This window comes from Panthera uncia, unplaced genomic scaffold (assembly GCF_023721935.1).
Source record: "Panthera uncia isolate 11264 unplaced genomic scaffold, Puncia_PCG_1.0 HiC_scaffold_397, whole genome shotgun sequence".
NCBI lineage: Eukaryota > Metazoa > Chordata > Mammalia > Carnivora > Felidae > Panthera > Panthera uncia.
In genome coordinates, this window is record NW_026059536.1 from 26520 (window position 1) to 48930 (window position 22411).

Consider the following 22411-nt stretch of genomic DNA (forward strand, 5'->3'; position numbering starts at 1 on the left):
CTGTAATAGGAGCCAGACTTGTGCCTCTTTTGAGAGTCAGAGTCCCGCTCGCCAATGCAGCCTTTGCCGGACTCTCCTTCCTTAGAATCCGTTTGGCCCTTAGGGACGGGACTCTGACTCTCAAAAGAGGCACAAGTCTGGCTCCTATTACAGCCCCATAAGACAAGCTCCTCCTGTGTTTACATGCTGTATCTCCCCAGAGAGACAAGGCAACGCAGAGTTCAGATCCTGCTTCTAGAAGCGGCAAGTGTGGCTCAGCCTCTTGCCTGTAAAAATGGGAACGGCCCCAAGACTGGATGAGCTTATGTACCCCTAGCGCTTAGCACTGTCGGTTCCGGACACATGGACAAGAGCTCAAAATTAACATGACCACCATTCTACCTATGCAGGTCCAGGACTCCTCCGCCCACGGTCACCCTCCTCATTAAAGATCAGGAGGAAGAGGTGGAAGATTATTTACCATCAGCTGGCCCCCCGGAGGTATCTTTAACCTGGGCCCAGAAGGGAAACTATCTTTGAAGATCCAACCAATCCCCACACCCCTCCCCCTGGTCGCTGGGTTTCCTGATGGCTCAGAGAGAAGGCGGGAGCCTCACAAAGCCAGCAGGCAGGTTTGTGAAAGGCAGCTGAATTTTCTACGCAAGGTGTAGCGTTAACTCTGGCCTCGGAACTGGCCACTATGTGTAGGGCAGGGGAATGCTCCCGTAATCAGAAGACCATCTCAAACCTCGAAGATGTGCTTTCCTCCCTGCAGGTAAAGAAAAGGTGGATTCTAGGAGGCTCACCTCCTTTTTCCAGGGCACCCACTGCGGATGGGCCCACGGACCTGCCTACCCTGCGGGAGAAGTGAGACAGGTTCAGTGCACAAGGACACCCCCAAGAGGGGGGGGGGGCTCTCACCAATCTAGGGGTGTTTGTGGGTTGCCACCGTGACTGGAGAAGGGGGATACGGTCCCAGATGGCGACATCCAGCGACTCATGGGGTGGTCCCACACAATACAGAATTGTCCCACGTCCTGCCTCACCTTCCGAACCTCCTGCTGGAGGGGCGCCTGGGTGGCTTGGTCGGTTAAGCGGCTGACTCTGAATCTCGGCTCAGGTTATGGTGTCACGTTTTGTGAGTTCGAGCCCGGGCATCGGGCTCTGCACCGACAGCACAGAACCTTGCTTGGGATTCTCTCTCTCCCTCTCTCTCTCTCTCTGCCCCTCCCCCACCGGTGCGCATGAACTCGCTCTCTCTCTCAGGTGAAAAATCTTCTAATCGTCGGAGTCTAGAACTCAACTCTGTTTTATATATATATATTTATATATATATATATATATATATATATATATATACACAAAGTATTTTCCTGTATGGTTTAATATATGCTGAATACACTTATTTTTAATCTTGTAGCTACCCACTCCTGCTCAACTCCTTGCATGGCTTGTTTCCTGATCTTTTTCTTCCTCTTGAGCCCAAACTTGTTCAGTATAAGTAGGTGCCAGCAGCTGGCTCCCACATCACGACTTTTAAAGTGGCCGTGCCGAAGCGCTTACATGTGGAAACGCGCATTGTTCTACGAGAGATTCCTCTGGCCAACGGCACAGGCAAGTTTAGTGATGGGAGGGATAGCTTGCATTTACTCTGTGCTAGGCCTGCCGTCCCGAGTTCTTCCACGTGTGTAGTTTATTCGATCCCCACACAGCCCTCTGACGTCAGTACTGTGGTGACACCCAGGTGACCGGTGGGGAAACTGAGGCACAAAGCAGGTGAGGAACTTGCCCAAGGGCCAGCTGGGAAGCAGCAGAAGCGGGGTTTGACTCGAGCGTGTCTGCCTCCGGGCTCCACGCACCAAACTGCGAGACTCTCGAAGACCTCTCTCTTATTACGTAAGTATTTCACATCAGCAAAGGGATATTCCTATCCCTCCTCCGGCTCATGGTGTCTAAAATCCTTGTCCTAGTTCTGCTCTAGATCCTCATCAGAGACCACTTTGAAAGCCCGAGTCAGGACGCCGTCCTCTTTAACCGTGCTTGAGGACTGTGTGATGCCCCCTTCTGTACTTTTCACCCTGGCAGCCAGGAAACTCACCGTCACAGTCGTGAGTCGACGGCAGCCAACTGTCTCTCTCCCTCTCTCATCCCTGTCTTCTGGTGCTACTATCTCTCCCTCAGCTCTCTGCGGTTGCTGGTCCCTCAGTTCTGTTTCTATAACACCTGCAAGGAATTTTTATGCTTCTAACACTCAGCTCCTTCCTGGACACGCAACTATAATTGGCAAAACCTGACAGATCTGGGTGACTAGATTGTGCACATGTGTGAAGGAATTCTGGGTAGCCTCACATAAATTATGCATGTGTGTGAACGAACTGGGCCAGACCCATAAATAAATTATGCAGATGTAGGTGGCAGTCTTGGGGTTGTGGGAAATGACTTAGGCAAACGTCTTCCAGGGAGACTTAGCGGAGCGCGGTTAAGACGCTGGACAGACGAGAGGCGAATGGTTATGTGAATGGGGGGAGGGGTGTGAGTTATGGAGCGGTGGGGCCAGCTTGTGTCTCACTGTCGGAACGAATCGTGCAAAGTGGTCTTTGCAGCGGACTGGGTTCATACCTGCGTTGGACCGGAGTGAGTGGAAATTTCAGCGATGCGGCATAAATTATCCTAACATCAGAGATCGGTTATGAATGATGAGTGAATTTTGCGAGCCACGACTCCATAGCTGGCAAATACCTAGCTAGGCTGTGACCTGTGGTAGCCATTGCACAGGTCACAAGGACTCTGTCAACACGTATGGCACTGTTAGAAGAGCTCAAGCCATTCCTTCTGGACGGGTATATTGCAAAATGCCGCCCCCTCTGGGCAGATGAGCCCTTTCCAGGTGCTGCGGGAGCCCTCCAGACATGGCGGGGGCGCACTCGATGGACTCAGGCCCCAAACTGCCTTCCCTGGCCCACCGCCCTTGTGCAGTGCGTGACCTGCACGACCATACCTGGTGGCCCTCCCCGATGTGAGCATGCATTTCTGCGAACGCATGAACCAAGTCTCCGGGCCCAGGGAGCCACCCCTCTGGATTCTGCCGACGTACGTGCCCCGAGCAGGTGCCGATGGGTCCTTGCTCACCTGGACCACGCCGGGGGAAAAGACGGCAAGGATAAGATAAAGCCAGACGTAGGCGAAGATACTCCAAGAGGCAGTGACGAAGAAGACTCTCAAGTGCTTGATCTTGCGGCTCTCGCCGGCTGGGATGACGTAGATGCACACGGCAATGACCACAAACATGTTGAAGGCGGCGCTGCCCACGATGGTGCCTGGGCCCAGCTCGCCCGCCTGGAAGTTGTGGCCACAGACCTCGATGACCGACAGCAGGATCTCGGGGGCTGAGGAGCCCAGGGCCATGAGCGTGAGGTTGGACACGGTCTCGTTCCAGATGCGGACGGTGCCCACGCTGGTCTCGCCGTTGGCCTTGGTGATGGTGATCTCCTTCTCCTTGGACGTGATGACCTCGATGGATGCCATGAAGCGGTCGGCGATGATGGACACGCCCAGGAACATGTAAACCATGGCCACGAAGTAGACCACGGCCCGCGCCGCTTTGTCACCCAGCGACGGGTCATCAGGCTCCCAAACGGGCAGCAGCACCCCCGGCTGGCAACGGTTGGAGCCCTGGCAGCCCCCTGTGCTGGCATCGCTGTCATTGGCCGGGGGAGGTGGCAGGGAGGGGGTGGGGGTGGCCGCCCCCGAGCACGGGGCCGTCCCCAGGAGGAGTGCAAACCCCACTAAGGCCAGGGGAGCCATGGAGGGTGTCGGGTCCTGTGGGGGAGGAGGAAGAAGTGTGGGGGAGGGGCACACACCCTGCCCATTCACACGGGACCCCCCCCCCCAGGCTTGCTGGGGGCCGGGAGGGGGAGGGTGGGGACAGAGGGAGCCACAGAGGGACAGGGACGCAACGAGACAGAGAGCGCCAGACAGAGACCGGGAGAGGAGGATAAAGACAGACGGGCGTCACAGGCTGCTGGCGGAGTGGACGTTGCTCTCGCCACTTCGGGGACTTGCGGCTGGACGTCCTGCACCCTATTGGCCGGCAGTTTCCACCCCCAGGTACCTGGGCACCCAGGAGCCCTAGGACGCGTGTCTGCCAGAAAGCCACACACACGACAATGTCCGCGGCTGCCGCTTTGTTTCTAACAGCGTCCCTCCGGAACCCGCCCGGATGGGATGCCTGTCAGCAGCAGACGGAGAAGTACAGCTCGGGGGTTGGGGGGGGCGGGCAGCGAAACGTTATGTGGCCCTGAAAAGAGAACGGGCTGCGGACCCGCCCGGCCACACAGACGAATCCCACAGACGGACGATGGATGGATGAAGCCAGGCCCCAAGTGACATAGACCGGATGATTTAGAGGGTGAGGCCAGGGGCTGGAGGCCCTAAGTTCATGAGCTAAGTCTGGTGGCCTCAGAGGGCTCCTGTGCAGGGCCTGGGCTTTGGCGGGTGCTGGGATGTCCGTCTGCCTGTCTGTCTGTCTGTGTGTCTGTCTGAGGTGGGGCTGCAGAGAGACCGCTGGAGGGTCTCTGGCTCACATCTTTCCCTGCGATGCTGGCAGATGTCTCTCCCAACTGAGTCTCAGAATACTGTGACCCTCGCCCTGGACAAGGTGTCGTGTGGTCTGGCCTCCTCATTCCCTCTCTGGCTTCATCTCTCTCCCTGTCCCCCTTACTCGTTGGCCCCGGCCACCTCCGGGTTCCTCACATGCTAGACAAGTTCTTGCCTCAGGGCCTTTGCACCTGCTGTTTCCCCCTTCCTGAGACCCTGTTCCCTACAATATTCACCCTCTCTTCTCCAATTCTCTGCTCAGACATCACCCTCCCTGAGCTCTCTATTCAAAATGACACCACCCCACTTTGGCGAGGCCCTAGCGGTCTCATAGATGAGAGGGTCAAGGCTCAGAGAGGTTAAAAACTCATTCAAAGCTCCCAGCACCAACGCTGGCTTCATTTCTCTCTCTGGGAGTCGCCCCAACTCCCAGCTCCTGGGCCCCACTCTTACGTTGCCATGGTAACCCAGTAGCCTGTTTTGAAAAAAGGTGGGGGGGGGGGACTGAGACTAGAAGGAGAGGTCTGACCCCTGCCTTGGCCACCAACCTCAGTTCTCCCAGTAACTTCCATTTCTGTCTGGAAGTTCTTCTCCGAGTCTAGCCCACAGCCTGCCCCCAAAACACGCCCACGTACTCAAGGGCTGGGAGCCCGCTCCTCTGGGGGAGGGAGGCAGAATGTTGGCAGAACATCCCTGAGGAGTGTGTGTGTGTGTGTGTGTGGGTGGGGAGAGGGGGATTCTTAAAGGGCCACCGCACAATTAGCCCCCTCAGCAAGGCCCCTAATGATACATCTAATTAGCAGCCCCCTAATTAGCAACAACTTAGGCATAATTACAAACCCACCAGGATCCAAAGCAAAGACTCACACTCTCTTCTCCCTCCCTTCTCCCAGGCTTCCAGGAGAAACGAGGGCCACCTGGGAGTCAGGAATTCATCTCAAGCATCCAACTCCCTCTCTCATGGGAGGGCCAAGGCCTGGAAAGTGCCCCCTCACATCTAACCACCTGTCCCTCCTGCTGCGGTCTTCAAGGGAGGCCAGAGTCAGCCAACGGGGGGTGGGGGTGGGGGTTCTCATGCCTGCCCTCCTTCCCAGGGGATGGGCAAAGCATCCTGGCTCAATCCCCTTTCCTGCAAAACCTGAGGCCTTAGGGGAGTGGGGCGGGGGGGGGGCGGTCAGGAAGAGAAAGCACGAGATAAATATTTGTGAAATGAATGACCAAGACGTCTGAGCCCTGTCGCTGTGGACAGCTGGACTTTCTCTGCTAAAGGCGCCTGTCTCTGCCTCTCTTCGTCCACCAGCAGCCCTGAAACCTAATCTGGGTTTAGAATCCGGGGGCAAAAGGATCAGGTTGAGGCCAGGGTAGGAGTCCGGAGGGCAGATGGTAGTATCTCCCGATGTCCCCCCACCCTCGTGGGCAGGTGTCCAGCTGGGCCAGTGGCGAGCGCCCCGGTTCTGCCTCACATGCCTCTCAGGGTCTCAGACACCTCCTGTCTAGGGCGGGATTGCAAGCGTAAGGGAAGGGGGTCCAGTCTGGCCTTGCCGGGTGGGACCCCCTCCCTCCCTCCCTCCCTCCCTCCCTCACGTTGGCGAGTGAGGTCGTGGTTCCTGGTTGTGCTTGGTGGGGCCAGGGCTTGCCCGCCGCGCTCCTCGGAGAGACTTCAGAGGTGGGGACCCGAGCTTCTAAACACACCCACTTCCTGCTCCTGGGTGAACCGTGTCCCAGCCTGGGGGTCACACATAGTCTCAGTGCTCAGGGCTACCACGCACGGATGGGTAAACCGAGGTCCGGAGGGAGAAGAGAGCTTGGCCAGGTCGCGCGGCTTCCACTCCAGGGCAGGGGAGGACGGAAAGTCAAGGCATGGGACTCCGAAAGAGGTGCTCCTTTGAACCCATCGGGCCCCACGTGGGTACTCGAGGACCTCACCCCGTCACAGCGGGGGCTGCTGCGGCTGGGCTCACACCTCTCCCCTGTCACTCACTCTCGCCCACCTTTCTGGGTCCCCTTCCCCCCCCAGGAAAGAGGAGGATGTATTGGCCAGGGACTTCCAGACTCAGAGGGGCCCTCCGGGAGCCCCCGGGGGATGGGGATCCACCCCCACGAGGGATGGGTCTGAGGCTGGTCTGCCCTGAGAGCGATGGACGTAAGGCTGCAGAAAGGACCGGCCTGATCCGCCCCCTGGACGTAGTGCTGTGCCTGGCGGAGGAAGAGCGCTCAGCAACTGTCAAAAGGATGGATGAGGCAAGCGATGAACCGGACAACCGGCAGACAAGGTACAGAAGTCAGACTGCAGGAAGGACCGTCCAGTCTACCAGAAGAGGGAGGAGAGGAGCTCTGTCCTCAGGGGAGGGATGGGCACAAGCCTGCCGAGAGGATGGGCGGGAGCTGGGCAGAAGGGAGAGGAGTTTGGGGGACTCCTTGGCTTCTAGGGGAGCCCACTCTGCAGGGGGTGGGGATCTTCTTCCTCCAGGTCTCCCCCTTGCCAGGGGCGGGGACAGAGGTGTGTAGGAGGAGAGTTAACCCGCTACCAGGGAAGAGAGAGAGACAGAGAAACAGAGACCGCATACCTACAGACAGAGATGGAGAGGAGAGGGGCAGGGGAGAGAGAGAGAGAATGAGAGAGAGTGTATGTGTGTGTGTGTGTGTGTGTGTGTGAGAGAGAGAGAGAGAGACCCGCAGAGACAGGAGAGTCGGAGACACCAGGGAGCAGAGACAGGAGGGAGAGAGACACAGACACAGATGGCGAAAGAGGAAGGCAGAGAGAAAGAAACCAAGGACTTAGAGACAGAGCCCCCGAAAGACACAGAACAGACCCAGGCACAGAGGGACACAGAGGGACAGAGGCGGGAGCGAGGGACTGACAGAGACACAGGGGAAGGGACTCAGAGAGGCAGCCAGACTCTGCAGGACAGGACCCCCGAGAGATGTGGAGAGACAGACGAGACCCAGACGCAGGAAGGCGGGGGCGGAGGGAGAGAACACGAAGGGGGGCTGCCCCAGACGGGCTGGGGTGTTCTCGCTCCCTCAGTACCCAGGAGGCACCCCCTCCCCAGCCGGCCAGGCTTCCTGGGACCCAGGAGGGGCTGAGGATGTTGGCTGCTGGCGGTGCCTCCACCCCACAGAGGGGACCCGGTATCCCCGCCCGGAATATGCAGCCCCCCACCCCCCATAAATGAGCTCAGGGAAGAGCGGCTCCTGGCTCCTCACATGTCCCCCTCCACCCGCCTGGGGCAATACCGTCCTTCCTCCACGCTCCCCCCCTCCCAGAACTGGGGGTCTCTTACCTGCAGCTACAGCCTGGACTGGGTCCCCCTAGCACTGGGCTGGCGGTGGTGGGCGCCTCCGCCCGACAGAGAGGGAAAGAGAGAGAGACAGACAGACAGAGAGAGAGAGAGAGAAGCTGGAGACTGAGAGGGAGAGCCGGGGAGGAGGGGAGGGAGAGGGGATAGAAGGAGGAGAGGAAGAGGGGGGAGGGACACGGGGGAGGGGGAGTCAGGAGAGAGGGAGGAGGAGGGACGGGGGAGAGTGCTGGGAGGGAGGAGGAGCCGGAGAGGGAGGGGAGGAGGAGGAGGCGGGGAGAAGGGAGGCAGGCGACAGGCGGGGGAGGCTTGGGGAGAGGAGGTTGGGGGCAGCCCAAGCCTCCCACCCACCCTGCAGGTTCAGCACTACAGGCAGGGGACAGCGGCAGACGCCTGCGTGCGTGTGTGTGTGTGTGTGTGTGTGTGTGTGTGTGTGTGTGTGCGCGCGCGGTAGGTGGGGTGCCGAGGGTCATTCACAAGCATCCTTGCCCTCCCCAACACACACTGATCCCTACAAGGGCCGAAGAGGCAAAAAAACAGCTACAAATAGTTACAGGCTCACAGAACCGGGGAGGGGGGGGGGAGGGCAAGAATGTTTAGCCAGAGTTAGATCCAAAATCACATGCCGCGCCTGCTGACCTATAACCTCGCAAAGCAAGCCGGCAACAACCACAAAGGCACACCCATCAATAATAGTAACAGCAGCTGCCATTCAAAGTGCCCCTTCCACGTGCCGCGCGGTGTTGCAAATTTTCTCGTTAAGTGATTGCCCTGCCTTGACACCGCTAGTCCTCCTAACGGCCCTGCGAAGTCGCTGCGGCCGGCCTCGGTTTGCAGATGGGGAAACTGAGGCACAGAGCGGCCAAGCATGGCTCCAGGCTCCAACACCCTTAAGCCACCACACCGCGCGCTGCCCCGCACTGAGGAGCAAGTAAGAAGTCAGAAAGGAAACCGCAAAGGACCAGGCGAGCGTCCCAGGCTCCTGCAGGCACAAAATCGCGAGTGCTGAAGTGGGCACACAGGGGCGCACACGCCTCACAGACCCCTGCCATCACGAACTACGCTCACTTCAATTCCATACCGCGGTCCACTCCTGCCTAGGACGGGAGGGGATGGCAGCTCTCCGCCTCGGCAGGCGGGCAGCAGGAGGGAGGAGACCTCGCTCCTGCCAACGATCGGTGCCCACCGCCAGTCCAGGCTGGACACCGCTTGGGCAGGCTGCCAGGGGACGAGGGAGCCAACGCAGCTCCCGGCCGTTTCCCACGCTTGGGCCTGGGTTCTGGGAGACGGCGAGAGCGGCCAAGAGCCGGTGGGGCTCCTGCCTCCTAAAAACCCACCCGGTGGCTTGGGTCTTCACGGCCGGCGTGGGTGGTCAGACTGTTGGGTGGGCTTCCGTGGTAGGAGGTGGTACGGATGGCCGGGACTGTGGTGCCTGCCCCTGGGGCCCCAGGAAGCGGGAGTCCCACCCAAACCCTGCCACGGGGAGGAAAGGGCCCACCCTCCCCACCAGCCCGGATCCCCCTCAGGAATCATTCCCCAACTGTCCTGCCCCAGAGTCTATTCCTGGCCTGCGGTGGGGGAGGGCAAGAGCTCTTCCGGTCCGGCCCTCTGCTGGTCCCCGAGATCCAGGTCCCTGATTCCCCCACCTTGCTGTAGAAGGGGACACAGGAGAGGCAATTCATACAGCCGGCAGAGCGGTGGCCAGGGAAGTCAGCACCCCTCCGCCTCAAACTCCCTGGTCCCTGGATCTCCGGGGCTTTTCAATCATGTCTAACCTTTGTCCTTTCCAACATGGCAAGCCCCAGGTCTTTGCCTCCTGGGTCTCATCTCAGGGGATCTAAACTCACTTGCTTTCTGCTGGGGAGGTCTAACCACAGTAATCTGTGAGGGTCCAACCTCAGCATTATTCATCCGGGGGCGGGGGGCGTCTAGCCTCAAACCCTCTGCTGCAATTTGACCATAGCTTCCCCACAATAGTCCTTCCCCCCATATCCTTTCCTCTGAGGCTGAAGCTCTGTATTTTCCCACCGGGGTCTAACCTGACCCAGAGCTCTCCCCTGGGGTCCAACCTCAGTCCTTTCTGTTGGATTCTACAGTCTTTTCCACATTGGTTTCACTCCAGCCTTTATGACAGGGCCTCGTTTCTAACCTCCTACTCCGTTCTCTGAGGTCTACAGCGTGATCTCACTTCGGTCCCACTTCTGGGTCTAACCTTGGCCTTTTCTCTCCCCATATTCCCCTCCCTCCATTCCTCCAGCACCCAACGCGGAGCCTGGCACACAGCAGGCACTCACCAACCGCTTGCCAGAACAAAAGAAAGAGAATGAAGGCAACTCAAAAGTCTGGTGCTTCCGGACATATAAATAATCATTGGCTGACCAACTCTCATTGCGGGAAGAAGAGGGGCAGGAGTTGGGGGGGGGGGGGTCATCCCGTTTCCAAATGGGGACACTGAGGCACAGAGAAGGAGTGTGTCAGCCGGGCTCACAGGGCACCACGGGGCACAGCCAGAGCAGGAACCCACAGCTCTACCACTGGGGGATGTGGGGAGACCATCCTCTCTTTCAGGATGCTTCCCCATCACAAATGGCTGGAGGTGACGGCCCCAGTGAACTACACCAGCGTCTGGGGCGGGCAGTGGGTAGGAGCTCAGGAGCCTGGGGTCTCAGCAGGCTCTGGACCCACCCCGTCCCCAGGCCTCTGTGACTGACGTCGTCTCCTCTGCTGCACTTGATGCCGAAGCCGGGTCAGGACCAGCTCCGAGGCCTGGACCAGGCTGTGCTGTGGGGGACAAGAGGAGGGCAGGGCTGAGACCGGGCAGCCAGGGTGCAGGTTAGATCACTCGGGATGGTCTGGAGGGGACAATCCCACAGGCCCGGAGCTCAGCTGTGGCGGGAGGCCGGAGTGCAGACCAGCCGGTGGGGTGGGGGGGGACAGGTCCCTGTGAAGGGGTAAAGGTCAGACCCAGGGGGACGGCCTTCAGTGAATTCCCAGTGGGAAGAACAAAGACGGTACCCAATCGTACGGGTCTGAGGTTAGGACTCGGAAAGGACAGGGGAGGACCAAAACATGGGAGACAGACCGCACTGTGTGGGAGGTGAGGCTGAGGTTAGACCACAGTGGGGGAGACTGAGGCGAGACCCTGCCAACAAAGAGTAGGCCAACGGGACAGAGTGCGACCCTGGCTGGAGCGTCTGAGGCTAGACCCTGGCAGAAAGGGCAGAAGAGATTACAGTGAGATGGCCTGAATGAGGGATGAGGCCTTGGTGAAGGGATGGTCAGACCACAGTGAAGGAAGTCCTTTCTCCCACAGTCGGACCACAGCCTCTTCCACTGGGATCAAACCTACGCCCTTTCCATTAGGGTCTAACCTGCGACCTCTCCGCCGGGGTCCAACGGTTCCCCTTTCTTCTGAGGTCAAACCTAGACCATTCCATTGAGGCACAGACGGTAGGAAAAGACCCAAGCAAAGACTGTAGGGGAGCTGGTATGGTTAGCTTCCGGGAGAAAGAACCCAGGCTAGACCATACAGAGACAGTCTTGGAGGCAGACCGGAGATACGGCCAAGGCAAACACCACACTGGGAGCCAAAGGCGGACCGCAGCCTGAGAGTTGGGGGGGGGGGGGGGGAACAGGGAAAAGGCGGGGGGGGAGACTGCATTAGTTGGAGGTGAAACGGAATGGGGGGGTTCCGGGTTGGACCTCGGACCATTGAACGGTTGGCGACTAGACCCCAACAGGGGTTACGGCAGTTAGGCCGCCATGGCGGGGGTCAAAGTACAGCCCAAGGCCGGACAACAGACCAAAGCTCAAGGGCCTGACCACAACAGAAAGTTCCAAGGTTAGGCCAAAGTGGAAAGGTCCAAGGTTAGATGTTGGTAGAAAGCCGGAGGCTGGCTGCGGGAGGCCCGGAGGGGAGGCTACGGGACGAGGGTAGGAAACGTCCTTCGGGAGTCAGAACGCGACAGCAAGGGGGAGGTCAGACCACAGCCGGAGTGCAGCCGGCTGCACACAGAGGAGAGGGCGAGGCAGTGAGGAGAGCGGGCCCTGCGGGAGGGCAGAGGTTAGATCACTGGGCGGGGGGTGGGGGCAGATCTGGGTGAGGCCACAGCGAAGGGACAGAGTCAGACAAAGCACGAGGAACCGAGGGCTGAAGTCAGGAGGCTGAGGGCGGGCTGGGGCTGACAGATGCCATGTCGGAACCCCCTTTGCCATGATGGTGCCCCCCTCCTCCCCAACCAGCGGCCTCTGCTCCTGGACTGTCCTTGGCCAGCGAGAACCTCCTCCCAGAAACAGGTCACTCCCTCTTCCAAGAGGGGGCCTGCAGCCAACGATCCCTTTGTGCGAACGATGGGCTCAGGCTGCAGGGCTCCCGTGGGGTCTGGCCTTTGAGGCCACCTCCTCGCGTGGCTACTCCCCGTGGCCTCTGACGTGTTTCCCGCGGGAGCGCGCCCTCGAGAAGGCGGCTGAGCAAACACCCCCACCCCAGGCGCCGCTGCAAGGGGGGACCCCCCCGAACCTGAGGAGCCCAGCTACCTGCAGGATGTGCACGCCCTTCAGGGAGACCACGGCGAGCTCCCGCAGCCCGTCCCCGGTCAGGTCCACGTGTGCCAGCGCCAGCAGTGGGCTGGAGAAGTCTCGCTGCCACAGCAAGCGGAATCCCCACTCGGCCTCGGGGAGCCCGGACTCCGGGCCGCAGTACTTGTAACAGAGGAGCTCCTGTGCAGGGGGGCGAGGGGTTAGGACCGCGCGGGGAGGCGGGGCGGTGGGCGGGGGCAGGGGGCGGGGCGGGGGCAGCCCCACCCCTCCGGTCCCACCTGTCCGTAGGTGGCCACCAGGACTTCGGGCCGCCCGTCCAGATCTACATCGGTGACCAGGCCACAGAGGACGCTGTCAAACTGGTCACTGCCGGGCAGGAGAAGCTGGTCCTCAAGGCCCCGGCTCAGCAGGTCCCTGAGGGTCACGGAGGTGGTGGGGGGACCGCGGTCGCACCACGGCGCCCGCCGCCCTTGGCCCACGCCGCTCCCCTGCTCAGGTCTGGACACACCACTCCTCCTCGGCACCCTCGTCTCTGACCCGGACGTCTTCACGTCCGTTAGACTGCTCACGCAGACTGTCAACCGATATGGACGCCCATCTGTCCCCTGGAGGCGGGGCCATCTCCCTCCCGAACGGAAACCCACTTTATCCCTTCTGGTGACACCCTGGCCTCCGGTCCGGACACCCACATCGCCTCCCTGGAGCCTGGGAGCTGGGTTCCAGCTCGGACATCAGGTGAGCCACCGCTGGCTAGCAGTGCGTCGGCGGCTCAAAATCCGCCAGAGCGGGAGTAAGTTACACCCCAGAAGCTGACAAACGCTACAAGTCAGGGCTTCCTCACCCAACGAGCCTGCGGTTAAATGTCTGCCAACACGCTCGTCCAGGGGGAGCAGACATCTGTGTTCCTGTCCCAAGGCTTCGATGGATCCGCTACGAGTTTTAGACCCAAACACTCGCACTCCCCCTCCCTGGGGCACGATCACCTTTACCTGCCCAGCCCTGGACAACCTCACCCGAGGGGGCTTCCTCCTGAGAATGACCGGGTGCGGGAGCAGGAGGTCAGGCCGCCCCTGTGAGTCCGCCGTGCGGGCCGCTCACCGATACACCACGGCTGGTTCCAACATGCTGGCCACGAGCACGCTGTACTCTTCCCGCTGAGGCCGGTCCTGGGTCTCTGGAGACGGGGACACGCGTGGGGCGGGGCCTGAGGGGACAGGCTCCAGGCTCCTCCTCCCCATCCCTCCTCCCCTGCCCCACCGCTCTGAAAGAGGAGGGAGACCCTACCTTCGCCGTGCTATGAAGGGAAGCTTCGCGGTTAGACAAGATGATGGGAGGAACAGGTGTGAGACCAGAGAGGGAGGGAGACGAGTAAGGAACGACCCGAGGGGCGGAAGGCAGCCGGCAGGGGCCAGGCGAACGGAGCCGTCAGAGAAGGGCGGGCCACAAGCAAGAGGAACAGGCAGGAGAGGGGAGCCTGGGTTGGAGGGGGGGGGGGCAGCGCTGAGTCCCCAGGAAAAGCTTGGGGGCAGACAGCAGCAAGAGACAGAGTGAGGAGGCCAGAGAGGGGGATCAGAGGAAGTCACAATGTGAGGGCTGACGGTTAGATGAAAGGAAAAGCAGAAGGTCAACCCCAGGGTAAAGGACGAAGATCAGAATCCAGGGGCAAGTGGCTGAAATGAATGTGAGGGCACAGAGGGGAGGGAGGGAGCATGGGAGGGACGGGCAGGGGCTGGACGCTCCGGGAGAGGGGTGTGAATCTGGGAGTGGGGAGCTGAGTCTGCAGGGTCGCCCCCCACCCCAGAGCTCACCCTCGGGGGCTGAGAGGCTGAACACGATCACTCGGGAGATGGGGCCGTCCTGCAGGATCGCCCATGTCTGCAGAACCTCTGTGTGGGGGGTGAGGAGTCAGGGCCCTGCCCCGCCCACCCACCCCGCCCCCTGCCCGGCCCCCATCCCGCCCATCACCTTGACTTCGCTGGTCCACGTGGGCAACTCGGACATAACCGCTCTGACAACCCAGAGCGGAGAGTCGCCGGGATGTGCCGGGCAGATTGTGGACATCAAGCCAGAGGACACTGGTGGGTGGGCAGGTGGACGGAGGGGCCGGAGGGCGTCATCAGATACCGGCCCCACATTCTGCCTCCCCACGAGCCTCCGCCCCCTTCCTGTCGCCCTGGGACCCCGCTGGGCCTGATTTCTCTCTGGGATCACCACTCGCCATCGACTTCATGTGTATGGCCGGAGTTTTCTGAACTCACCTCCCCTGCCCAGTTTCTCTGAGGTCATCTCTGTCTCTACCGTCCCTGAGGGCTTTGCCACCACTTGATTTCTCAGACGCCGCCCTCCCGGGGCCCCGCTGGCCTCTTTCGGGGGCTCTCTTACCTACTGGTCAGATTCGTGAGCTCTGGGAAGAGGTTTTCCACGGGATGCTCTTCAAACTGATGCAGCCCCTCGTTCTGGGGGAACCAAGACCGACCCCCCTGACTTGAAACGTGTTGGTGGCCAGTCTCACGCACAGATCCCGGCACCAGCCCATGGCAGCCCGAGAGAGCAGGGCTCTGCCCGCCACACCTCCCTCTGCCTCACCTCCTTGTAGAGATGGATGGCCGGGTCATTCCCACTCAGGAGAAACACTGTGTCCAGCTGGTTCCCGACCTGGACCCTGAAAGCAAAGAAGTCTAGAATCCCTGTGAGGTAGAGTCCACGTACAGAATTTTCCAACCCGAGAATCATAGAAACGTTCTGTTTCTAGAGCCCTTCCTTGCCAGCTGGAGTCCTCATTCTGGATGTGGGTTCAGGAATGGAACGTGGAGAGCTCTAGAAAGGGTCGCAGAAACCCAGAACGCTAGAAACTCTTTAATCTAGAACTCCAGTGTTCCCCAAGTTCTGTTTCCTGTCTCCTTTGAAATACCAGAACTTTTAGGAATTGCCACGGTGGATATTCCGACTCGTAAAATGGCGCAACATCCAAATCCTAGAATCCAGAACATCAGTGTCTAGAATTCTCACCTGTTAAGACCAGAAGTTGGCAAACTATGACCTTCTGACCAAATCCAACTTGCCGATTTTTGTAAATAAAGTTGTACTGGAGCACAGCCACACCGTTCATTGACATAGTGTCGATGGCTGCCTTCTTGCTACAATGGCGGACTTGAGTTGTTATGATAAAGACTGGCCCTTAGCAGAAAAACTTTGCCAAGGGCTGTGCTAGACCACTGATGTCCTAGAATGGAGTCTGGAGCTCTAGACTGGAATTCTCATATTTTGGGGTTCTAGAACCTCATATCCTAGATGGTCTGTATTCCACCTCCTTGAAATACGAGACCATGAAACAGAAGAACGACTTTATCATCATGAAATCTCTGAATTACCAAACAGCAGAGCTTTCAAATCTTGGAATCTCAGAGCTTACAACTCCAGAAAACTTCGCCCCTTTGGGTCCTTGAGTGTCCAAGTCGAGAACCCCAGAACCTGAGCATTCTAGATGTCTAGGACACAGGTGCTCAGTTAGCGCTCAGAGGATCTAAACAGCGACCTTAAAAGCACCGTGCTCTAAAGAACAAAACGAGAGGGGCGCCTGGGTGGCTCAGTCAGTTGAGCATCCGACTTTGGCTCAGGTCAGGATCTCACAGTTTGTGAGTTCGAGCCCCGTGTCGGGCTCTGTGCTGACAGCTCAGAGCCTGGAGCCTGTTTCAGATTCTGTGTCTCTCTCTCTGCCCCTTCCCCGCTCATGCTGTGTCTCTCAAAAATGAATAAACATTTAAAAAATTGTAAAAAAAAAAAAAAAAAAAAAAAAAAAAAGAACAAAACGAGAGTCTGACACTCTTCTGGCAGGTTTGCTGCCTCGTTTACCGCAGCCTCCCCCCCTACACGCGCGCGTGCGCGCACACACACACACACACACACACACTCTCTATTGTATTACACCTGTGGCTTACATACTCTGCATGGCACAGCTGGAAAGGAGTGAACTGGAGTTCCAGGTTCAGGCAGCTCTCTGTAAGGGGAGGACACGCAAATAGACACCGGGGACCTGACAGGTCCCCCCTCCCATCTTCCCCATCCCTCCTTCCCCGGAGCCCACACTTACGGGCAATGGAGTCAAGATTGTACTCAGAGCCAGGCTCATAGTCGCAGTAAATGTTAAGGAACGGGCTGCCCTTGTCCCCTGAATCCTGGGATGGGAAACTGGCCTCAGGAAAGAGGAGCGGCACCAAGGGGCATCTGGGTGAGACTCAGGGGGATCCGCCGTGCGTGTAAGGAGAAGGGAATGGGTAGGCGGAGGGAGGCTGGATACCTTGATGAACGTGATCCCCACAACCAGGCCCCGCTTTGGGGGCGACTTGTTGAAGGTGTCGATGGAGACAATCTCCGCGTCCACTGGGAGGGGACAGTTCAAAGTTCGCGTTTCGGGCAGACTTCTGACCCCTCTATCCCCCATCATGGCGACCCCTGACCTCTAGTAATCGCTAATCTCCGACCATCTCTGCAATTATCATTACTTCTGGCTCCACGTGAGTCCTGATCATCATAACCACGGTACGAGGACTCCTGAACCCTAACCACTGACACCAACGCCTCCTGATCATCAGCCTTCACCCCTTTCAATCACCCCGATCCCATTCTCCCATCATGGGGACCCAGCTCAGGGCCTCAGAAGCCTTCTCAACACCACGTTCCAGCCCCCCCGACCCCATGGCGCCACGCACCGGGAATATAGTTGAACTGCAGCTCCTTGGCCACGGGCCGGATTTTCTGTCGGAGGTCCTGGTAGCGGAAGCCCAGCACCTTGCCTTTAAGGGTGGCGGCCAGCAGCTCCCCGCGCCCGCCCGCGCCGCCCGCCAGCCCGTACACGTTGCTCTGCGACGAGAAGCGCGTGAAGCTATCCTCGCGCAGCGGGCAAGGCCCTGCGGCCACGGCCGCCTCCCCCATCACGCCCCTCCACCACTCACCCCGGCGGCGCCCGCCGCCGCCCGCCCTACCCCACCCCACCCACCGCTCCCGAAGCGACCCAGACGGCCGGGTGCTCGCCCGTCGCGCAGACTGATGACGTAGAGAAGCTGGCGTCGTTGCCCTTTACCAAGATGGCCACCCGTCGGGCGGCCAGGGCTTCCCAGAAGACCCCACCCCCACCCCCGCCATCGCGCCTGCGCGCTCCTCCCCGCTCTTTTTCGGAGTCCCGGAGAGGGGCCTGCTGGCTGATTGTGGCCTGAAGCTGGGAGGTGGTGGCCCTCGCTGTGGGTTGTGTGGCAGGTAGAACAGTAAGAATCATACAACTCAATATAGTCCGTACGTGCCAGGAACTGTTCTAAGCGTTTTGGCTTTGTCGATTGATTTAAAACCCACGAACAGGCTGGAATCCAGACGCAGGAGGTCATTTTGTCTAAGATCACGCAGCTTCGCTGAGAAGTAGAGTCCAAACAAGACTGTCCCAGAGTTCTTTTAATCACGTTACCTTTAAAATGGTGAAATGCATGCTTAGCCAAGGAAAAAGGATCTGGCCTTCTGTCCTGGCACCTCCTTTATTGAATACCTTTCTGCTAGTCATGCTGGCCCGGATGATCTCTGAATGCTGACAACCACCCAGCTATGGTTAACCCGCGTTCATCGACTCAGCGTTTATGTGCTGGGACCCAGTAAGTGCGCGATAACCCTTAAGTGAGCATAGTAAGTGCTCATTTATCTCAATGAATCCTTGTAACCCCGCCAAGAAGTTGCTTCTCCCAGTGTGTAGAGGATGAAATTGTGGCCCTGAGATGCTAGAAAATGGTGGAGACTGGACCTTAACCAGGTGTTTCTGACTGTGGGGTCTTTAAGGGGTTCCTATGTGGGGTTTTTTTGGTCCCTAGAAGGGCATCAGGGGTTTAGGCACTCTGTATACACCTGAAAATCACTTCCAGTAGACACGAGTTGTCCAACTGTTGTGGCCACATGGAGTAAACTTGTCACCACCCCCCCCCCCCCTGCAGAAACGTGCCTGCGTGTGCGTGGATGCACGCGGACTGCAAGGTCCGTGAAGGCGGTGACTGGATCTCCCTTGGTCACAGTTAGATCCCCAGCACCTGGACCACAAGTCTGGACATAAAGTAAGCATTCAGTAAATGTGTTAAAAATCCATAAACTCTGTGCCAGGCCCTTTGCCAAGCACAGAGGACAACTTTTTTTGTTTTGTTTTGTTTTGAGAGAGGAAGAGAGCAGGAGTAGGAGAGGGGCAGAGAGAGAGGGAGAGAGGGAGAATCCCAAGCAGGCTCCACACTCAGCGAGGAGCCCGATGCAGAGCTTGATCCCACGACCCTGAGATCATGACCTGAGCCAAAATCAAGAGTTGGATGCTCAACCGAGCCACCCAGGCGCCCCAACGAGGACTTGTTACAAAGGAAATGTAAGAGGAAAGTGCTCAAAGGCACATAGGACCTGGAGGGTGGTGAAGAGGGGCTTCATGTCAGCTCCAGACTTTGGGATGTGGGGAGTTGGGGAGTAAAACCTCCAGGAGGGCAGGGTCTGGATATGTGGCTAATGCTGTATTCCCAGGGTTTAGACCAGGCATGGCATACGGTAGGTGCTTAGTAAATACTTGCTGAGTAGAATGTGGGGTCTAATTCTGCTTCTGAACAATGTTTTCTTCAGGCTTCTGTCTCACGTGGTAACCTCTAAACTACATTCACTTAATATCTGTTGAGTGAATAATGGAAGTTACAGGTTTGAAAGGAAAGAATTGTCCTGTTTAATGGTTTCCACCTCTAGGGGCAAATTTGAATCAGCTGTGGAATTTTCAGGAAAAAACAAAAACCCCCAGAAGAGTGGAGAACTTCAACCAAATCCAGTCTATTGTGCTGTGACCCAAGCCTGTGTACTTTTACTGATTTTCAGCACAGCCAGGGTTGAGACTCTCTGTTTAGGTCACTGACGGCAGAAACAGATTCAGGCACCACTTACCTTCAGCCTGTGCCCACAGCAGACATCAGCAATCGATCTCAGCTCTCAGGAATCTTAGAACTGAGTTCTAGGCAGCCATCACCAGTCCACTGGAGCTGTGGGAGGAGCTGAAGGGGACAGGAGCAGGGCAGGGTGTCATCGTCCACACTCTCTTGACACCATGAACCTGAACCTTTCTTAAACTTCTTCCAGGCTGTCGTCTGGAGCACCTCTTTGAGAGTGGGTCTCCCGGGCAGGCCCGCCTCTGCATCCTGTCCCCTGACCCCCCATGGTATGGTGACTCTGTGTCGTTGACTCTGTGTCGTGAGCCTCCTCCAGCTTTGTGTCCCCTCCCCCCCCACCCGCCTCCAGCCAGGAGGGCCCAGCCCCGTGCCTGGGGCAGTGCAAGCACATCAGACCGCTCACCAACACACATGCCTACGTCGTGGGGTGCGGACGAGGCAGGTGGTTCTGACCAAGCTTTCCGAGGCCACTCCTGTGGTTCCTTCCGATACCCACTTGGTCGTCCTCATGCCCTGCCCACCTAAGTCATCTCCTCCCTTTTCTTGTGAGCTCAGCGGGCCCCAACAGATGCCACCGGGGCTTTCAACCCTCCTTTCAGGGCAACATGGACACGAGGGGAGGCAGAGAGGTTCGGTGGGCCTCTCCCACCCTTACTGCTGCTCTCGTTGCCTTCCATCCCTCCAGCCAGATGAGGCTGACGCGGCCACCCACTGTCCCAGGGGAGGAAACCGAGGCCCACAGAACCCGGAGAACGTTGGATCGAGGCAGGTGCGCCCAGAATGCCAAGCCCGCGGCTCCTCCCTGAGCCCAGGATCCCGGTCACACTCACCCTCTTCTTCCCCACAGAGCGTGCCCAGAGCCCAGGGTGGGGACCAGGCGGGAAGGGAGACAGGACACCAGCCCCGGAGACACAACGGGGCAGCAGAGGTGAGGAGGAAGAGAGACTCATGCGAAGTGTTCTTTTTTATTTTTCTTTCTCAGGCCAGCTGCAGCTTCCGACCACAAAACCTCAAAGCACTAGGGAAGGAGCAGATGTCAGGGTGGGCGTGGGGACGGCCCTCTGAGCTCCAGGGCCTGCGGTCTATCCTGAGAGGTCAGGGCTGCAGGACGCCGTGGGGGTTCCCGGCACCGGAGGGGAAGGAGCCCGCCCCCACGGGGAGAGCAAATCTCAGCGGCTACGTGTGCTCAGGGCTCGGCTGGAGGACAGGTGGGAGAGACTGAAGCCAGTCTTGCGACTCAGCTGGTCAGGAGGCGGGGGACCAGATGCTGACCCCCCCACCCCTGGCGGCACCCACAGCAAACAGGTCTGTGTCAGAGATTCTGTGTTTGGGGTAGAGAAGGGCACCTCGGGGGGGGGGGGGGGGATTAAATAAACGGGCAGGAGGCGAGGGGGTGCAGTGAGAACAGAGGGGGACTGTCCGGCCGGCAGGCCCAGCCTCGGGGGCCCCGCGGCAGTGCTGAGCCCGCACCGCGGCTTGGGGAGACTCCTCTGCGGGAAGGGAGGGGAGGTCTCGCAGCCAAGGTCTCGGCCCCACGTCTCTGGGCTCACGCGCTGGAGGGGCGCGGGGGTAGAGAAGACGGGGCAGGAGGACGGGTGCCAGGGGGCTGGGGGTGCTTAGCGCAGGTCTTCCTCGTCACCCTGGATCGTCTTCTTGATGCGAAGCAGCATGGTGGTGAGCCACTGGTCCAGCCGGGAGATGGAGTCGTACTCCTTCACCTGCGACACAGCGGGGGAGGTGGCAGAGGGCGCCGGTCCCACAGCCGGCCCTGACGCCCTCCTTGTCCCCAGTCCCAGATTCTCTGGGTGTGTCCCGGCCAGCCTCTCTGAGGAGGAGCGAGGGGAGGGGGGCTCCCTCTAAGGCTGCCTTGGGGAAAAGAAAAGATTTTTGCGGCATAGAACGGTCCAGCTTCCTTGTTTTCTGGGTGGGAAACAGGCCTGGCTGCGTGAGGGCGGCCTGTTCCGGACGCCACGGGGATGGGGGCCTGTCGCCCTGCCGTGGCCCTGCTTCTCCCTTCTCCGTGGCTGATCCTCCTCGTGTCCCACCCACCGCCCGGGGCAGGATGGACCGGAGGGACTCTGGTCTCTGTCATCGGTAGCGGTGTAGGATTCCTGAAGGGCCCCCAGGAAACGTGATTGACAGATGGGAGTCCAGACGACTGGATCAGGACCCGACCTGGGCCCAACAGAGTTCCAGAATGTTCAGAACAGAGTATGGAAAGGAAGAAACACCTCTGTGGGGTGGTTCTGTCACGGAGGTTGGTGCTGGAAGAGGGAGCCCTTCCACGACTCGTCCCCCTCCCTCCCTGCTCCTCCCAGCTGCTCACCTGGGGCACCGAGTACTGCAAAGACCTTGGCCTTCAGGGGCAGACACACACGGGGCTGCATCCCAGCTCTGCCCCCAAGGGGCCGAGGATGAGTCCCCGCACCTCACTGCCATCATCTCTAACGTGGGGAGAACACCTCCCTGTACCTCTGGGGCTCCTTGGGAGAATTCTGGGGTGACTGGACAAAGGAATTCACAGCCGGGGACAGGGCCGGAGCCAGGGAAAGGGTGGGTGGGATTCCCAGGAGAGAGTGTCTGAGGAGGGCGGGCCCCGCCACGGCCACTCACCGCTTCGGTGTAGCTGTCAATGTTCTGCTCCTCGTGGGCATCTAACAATTTCTGCAAGAAAATGGCAGGCAGACGGGTCAGGGGCCAAGGCCGGCCGCGCGCCTGACCTGGATTAGATCCACCCGTTAGATCCACGCCTGACCCGGCGGTGCAGGTCAGGGGGCTCCCGTGCCGGGAGGAAGGGGTAGTTTCCGGTCCTGCCCTGTGCGTGTGCATGCAGGCATGTGCGTGCGTGCGATCACGCGGCCTCCCAGCTCTGCCGTCTCCGCCACCACCCGAGCCTTACTTTTCCCAGCTAGAAAACGGAGGCCCACACGGCACAGGAGGGAAAACAAAACAAAGACGGAGACCCTTAAGAACCACCGCACAGATCTCGGCAGTTACGGTGGGTGGAGCCCGCGGCTGCCCCCCCCCCCCCCCCCCCCCCCCCCCCCCCCCCCCCCCCCC

General features: G+C 59.2%; 3 protein-coding genes across 3 annotated transcripts in view; all 3 read right to left on the reverse strand.

The window, feature by feature from the left end:
- LOC125918042 (sodium/calcium exchanger 2) overlaps positions 1-3795 on the reverse strand; it is a 24599-nt gene extending 20804 nt beyond the window's left edge. The window contains exon 1 of the mRNA XM_049624104.1: positions 3109-3795. Coding sequence (XP_049480061.1) covers positions 3109-3783 — 675 coding nt within the window. The 5' untranslated portion in view covers positions 3784-3795. The remainder of the gene's footprint in view (positions 1-3108) is intronic.
- A 6405-nt stretch (positions 3796-10200) lies between these two features.
- Positions 10201-17397, reverse strand: LOC125918040 (KICSTOR complex protein kaptin). The gene is made up of 12 exons (XM_049624102.1): positions 17123-17397; positions 16711-16793; positions 16504-16588; positions 16356-16410; positions 15000-15075; positions 14796-14869; positions 14379-14488; positions 14222-14299; positions 13512-13587; positions 12692-12827; positions 12411-12593; positions 10201-10655 (listed from the first exon to the last, which is right to left on the reverse strand). Exons 1-12 carry the CDS (start codon positions 17343-17345, stop codon positions 10524-10526), a joined length of 1311 nt encoding a protein of 436 aa, XP_049480059.1. The 5' UTR covers positions 17346-17397; the 3' UTR covers positions 10201-10523.
- A 2900-nt stretch (positions 17398-20297) lies between these two features.
- Positions 20298-22411, reverse strand: part of LOC125918041 (alpha-soluble NSF attachment protein-like) — a 3522-nt gene continuing 1408 nt past the window's right edge. Inside the window, exons 3-4 of the mRNA XM_049624103.1 lie at positions 21965-22015; positions 20298-21069 (exon numbers count right to left, since the gene is read on the reverse strand). Coding sequence (XP_049480060.1) covers positions 20968-21069; positions 21965-22015 — 153 coding nt within the window. The 3' untranslated portion in view covers positions 20298-20967. The remainder of the gene's footprint in view (positions 21070-21964; positions 22016-22411) is intronic.

Bases quoted from the DNA above. Each gene is read 5' to 3' on its own strand.
- LOC125918040 (XM_049624102.1), bottom strand. From the start codon at position 17,345: ATGGGGGAGGCGGCCGTGGCCGCAGGGCCTTGCCCGCTGCGCGAGGAT. The intron at 16,589-16,710 runs GTATCCAGCCTC...TTCCCATCCCAG, and splicing joins TGGGGATCACGTTCATCAAG to GATTCAGGGGACAAGGGCAG. The intron at 15,076-16,355 runs GTATGTAAGCCA...CTTTGCTTTCAG, and splicing joins TTCCAGCTGTGCCATGCAGA to GGTCCAGGTCGGGAACCAGC.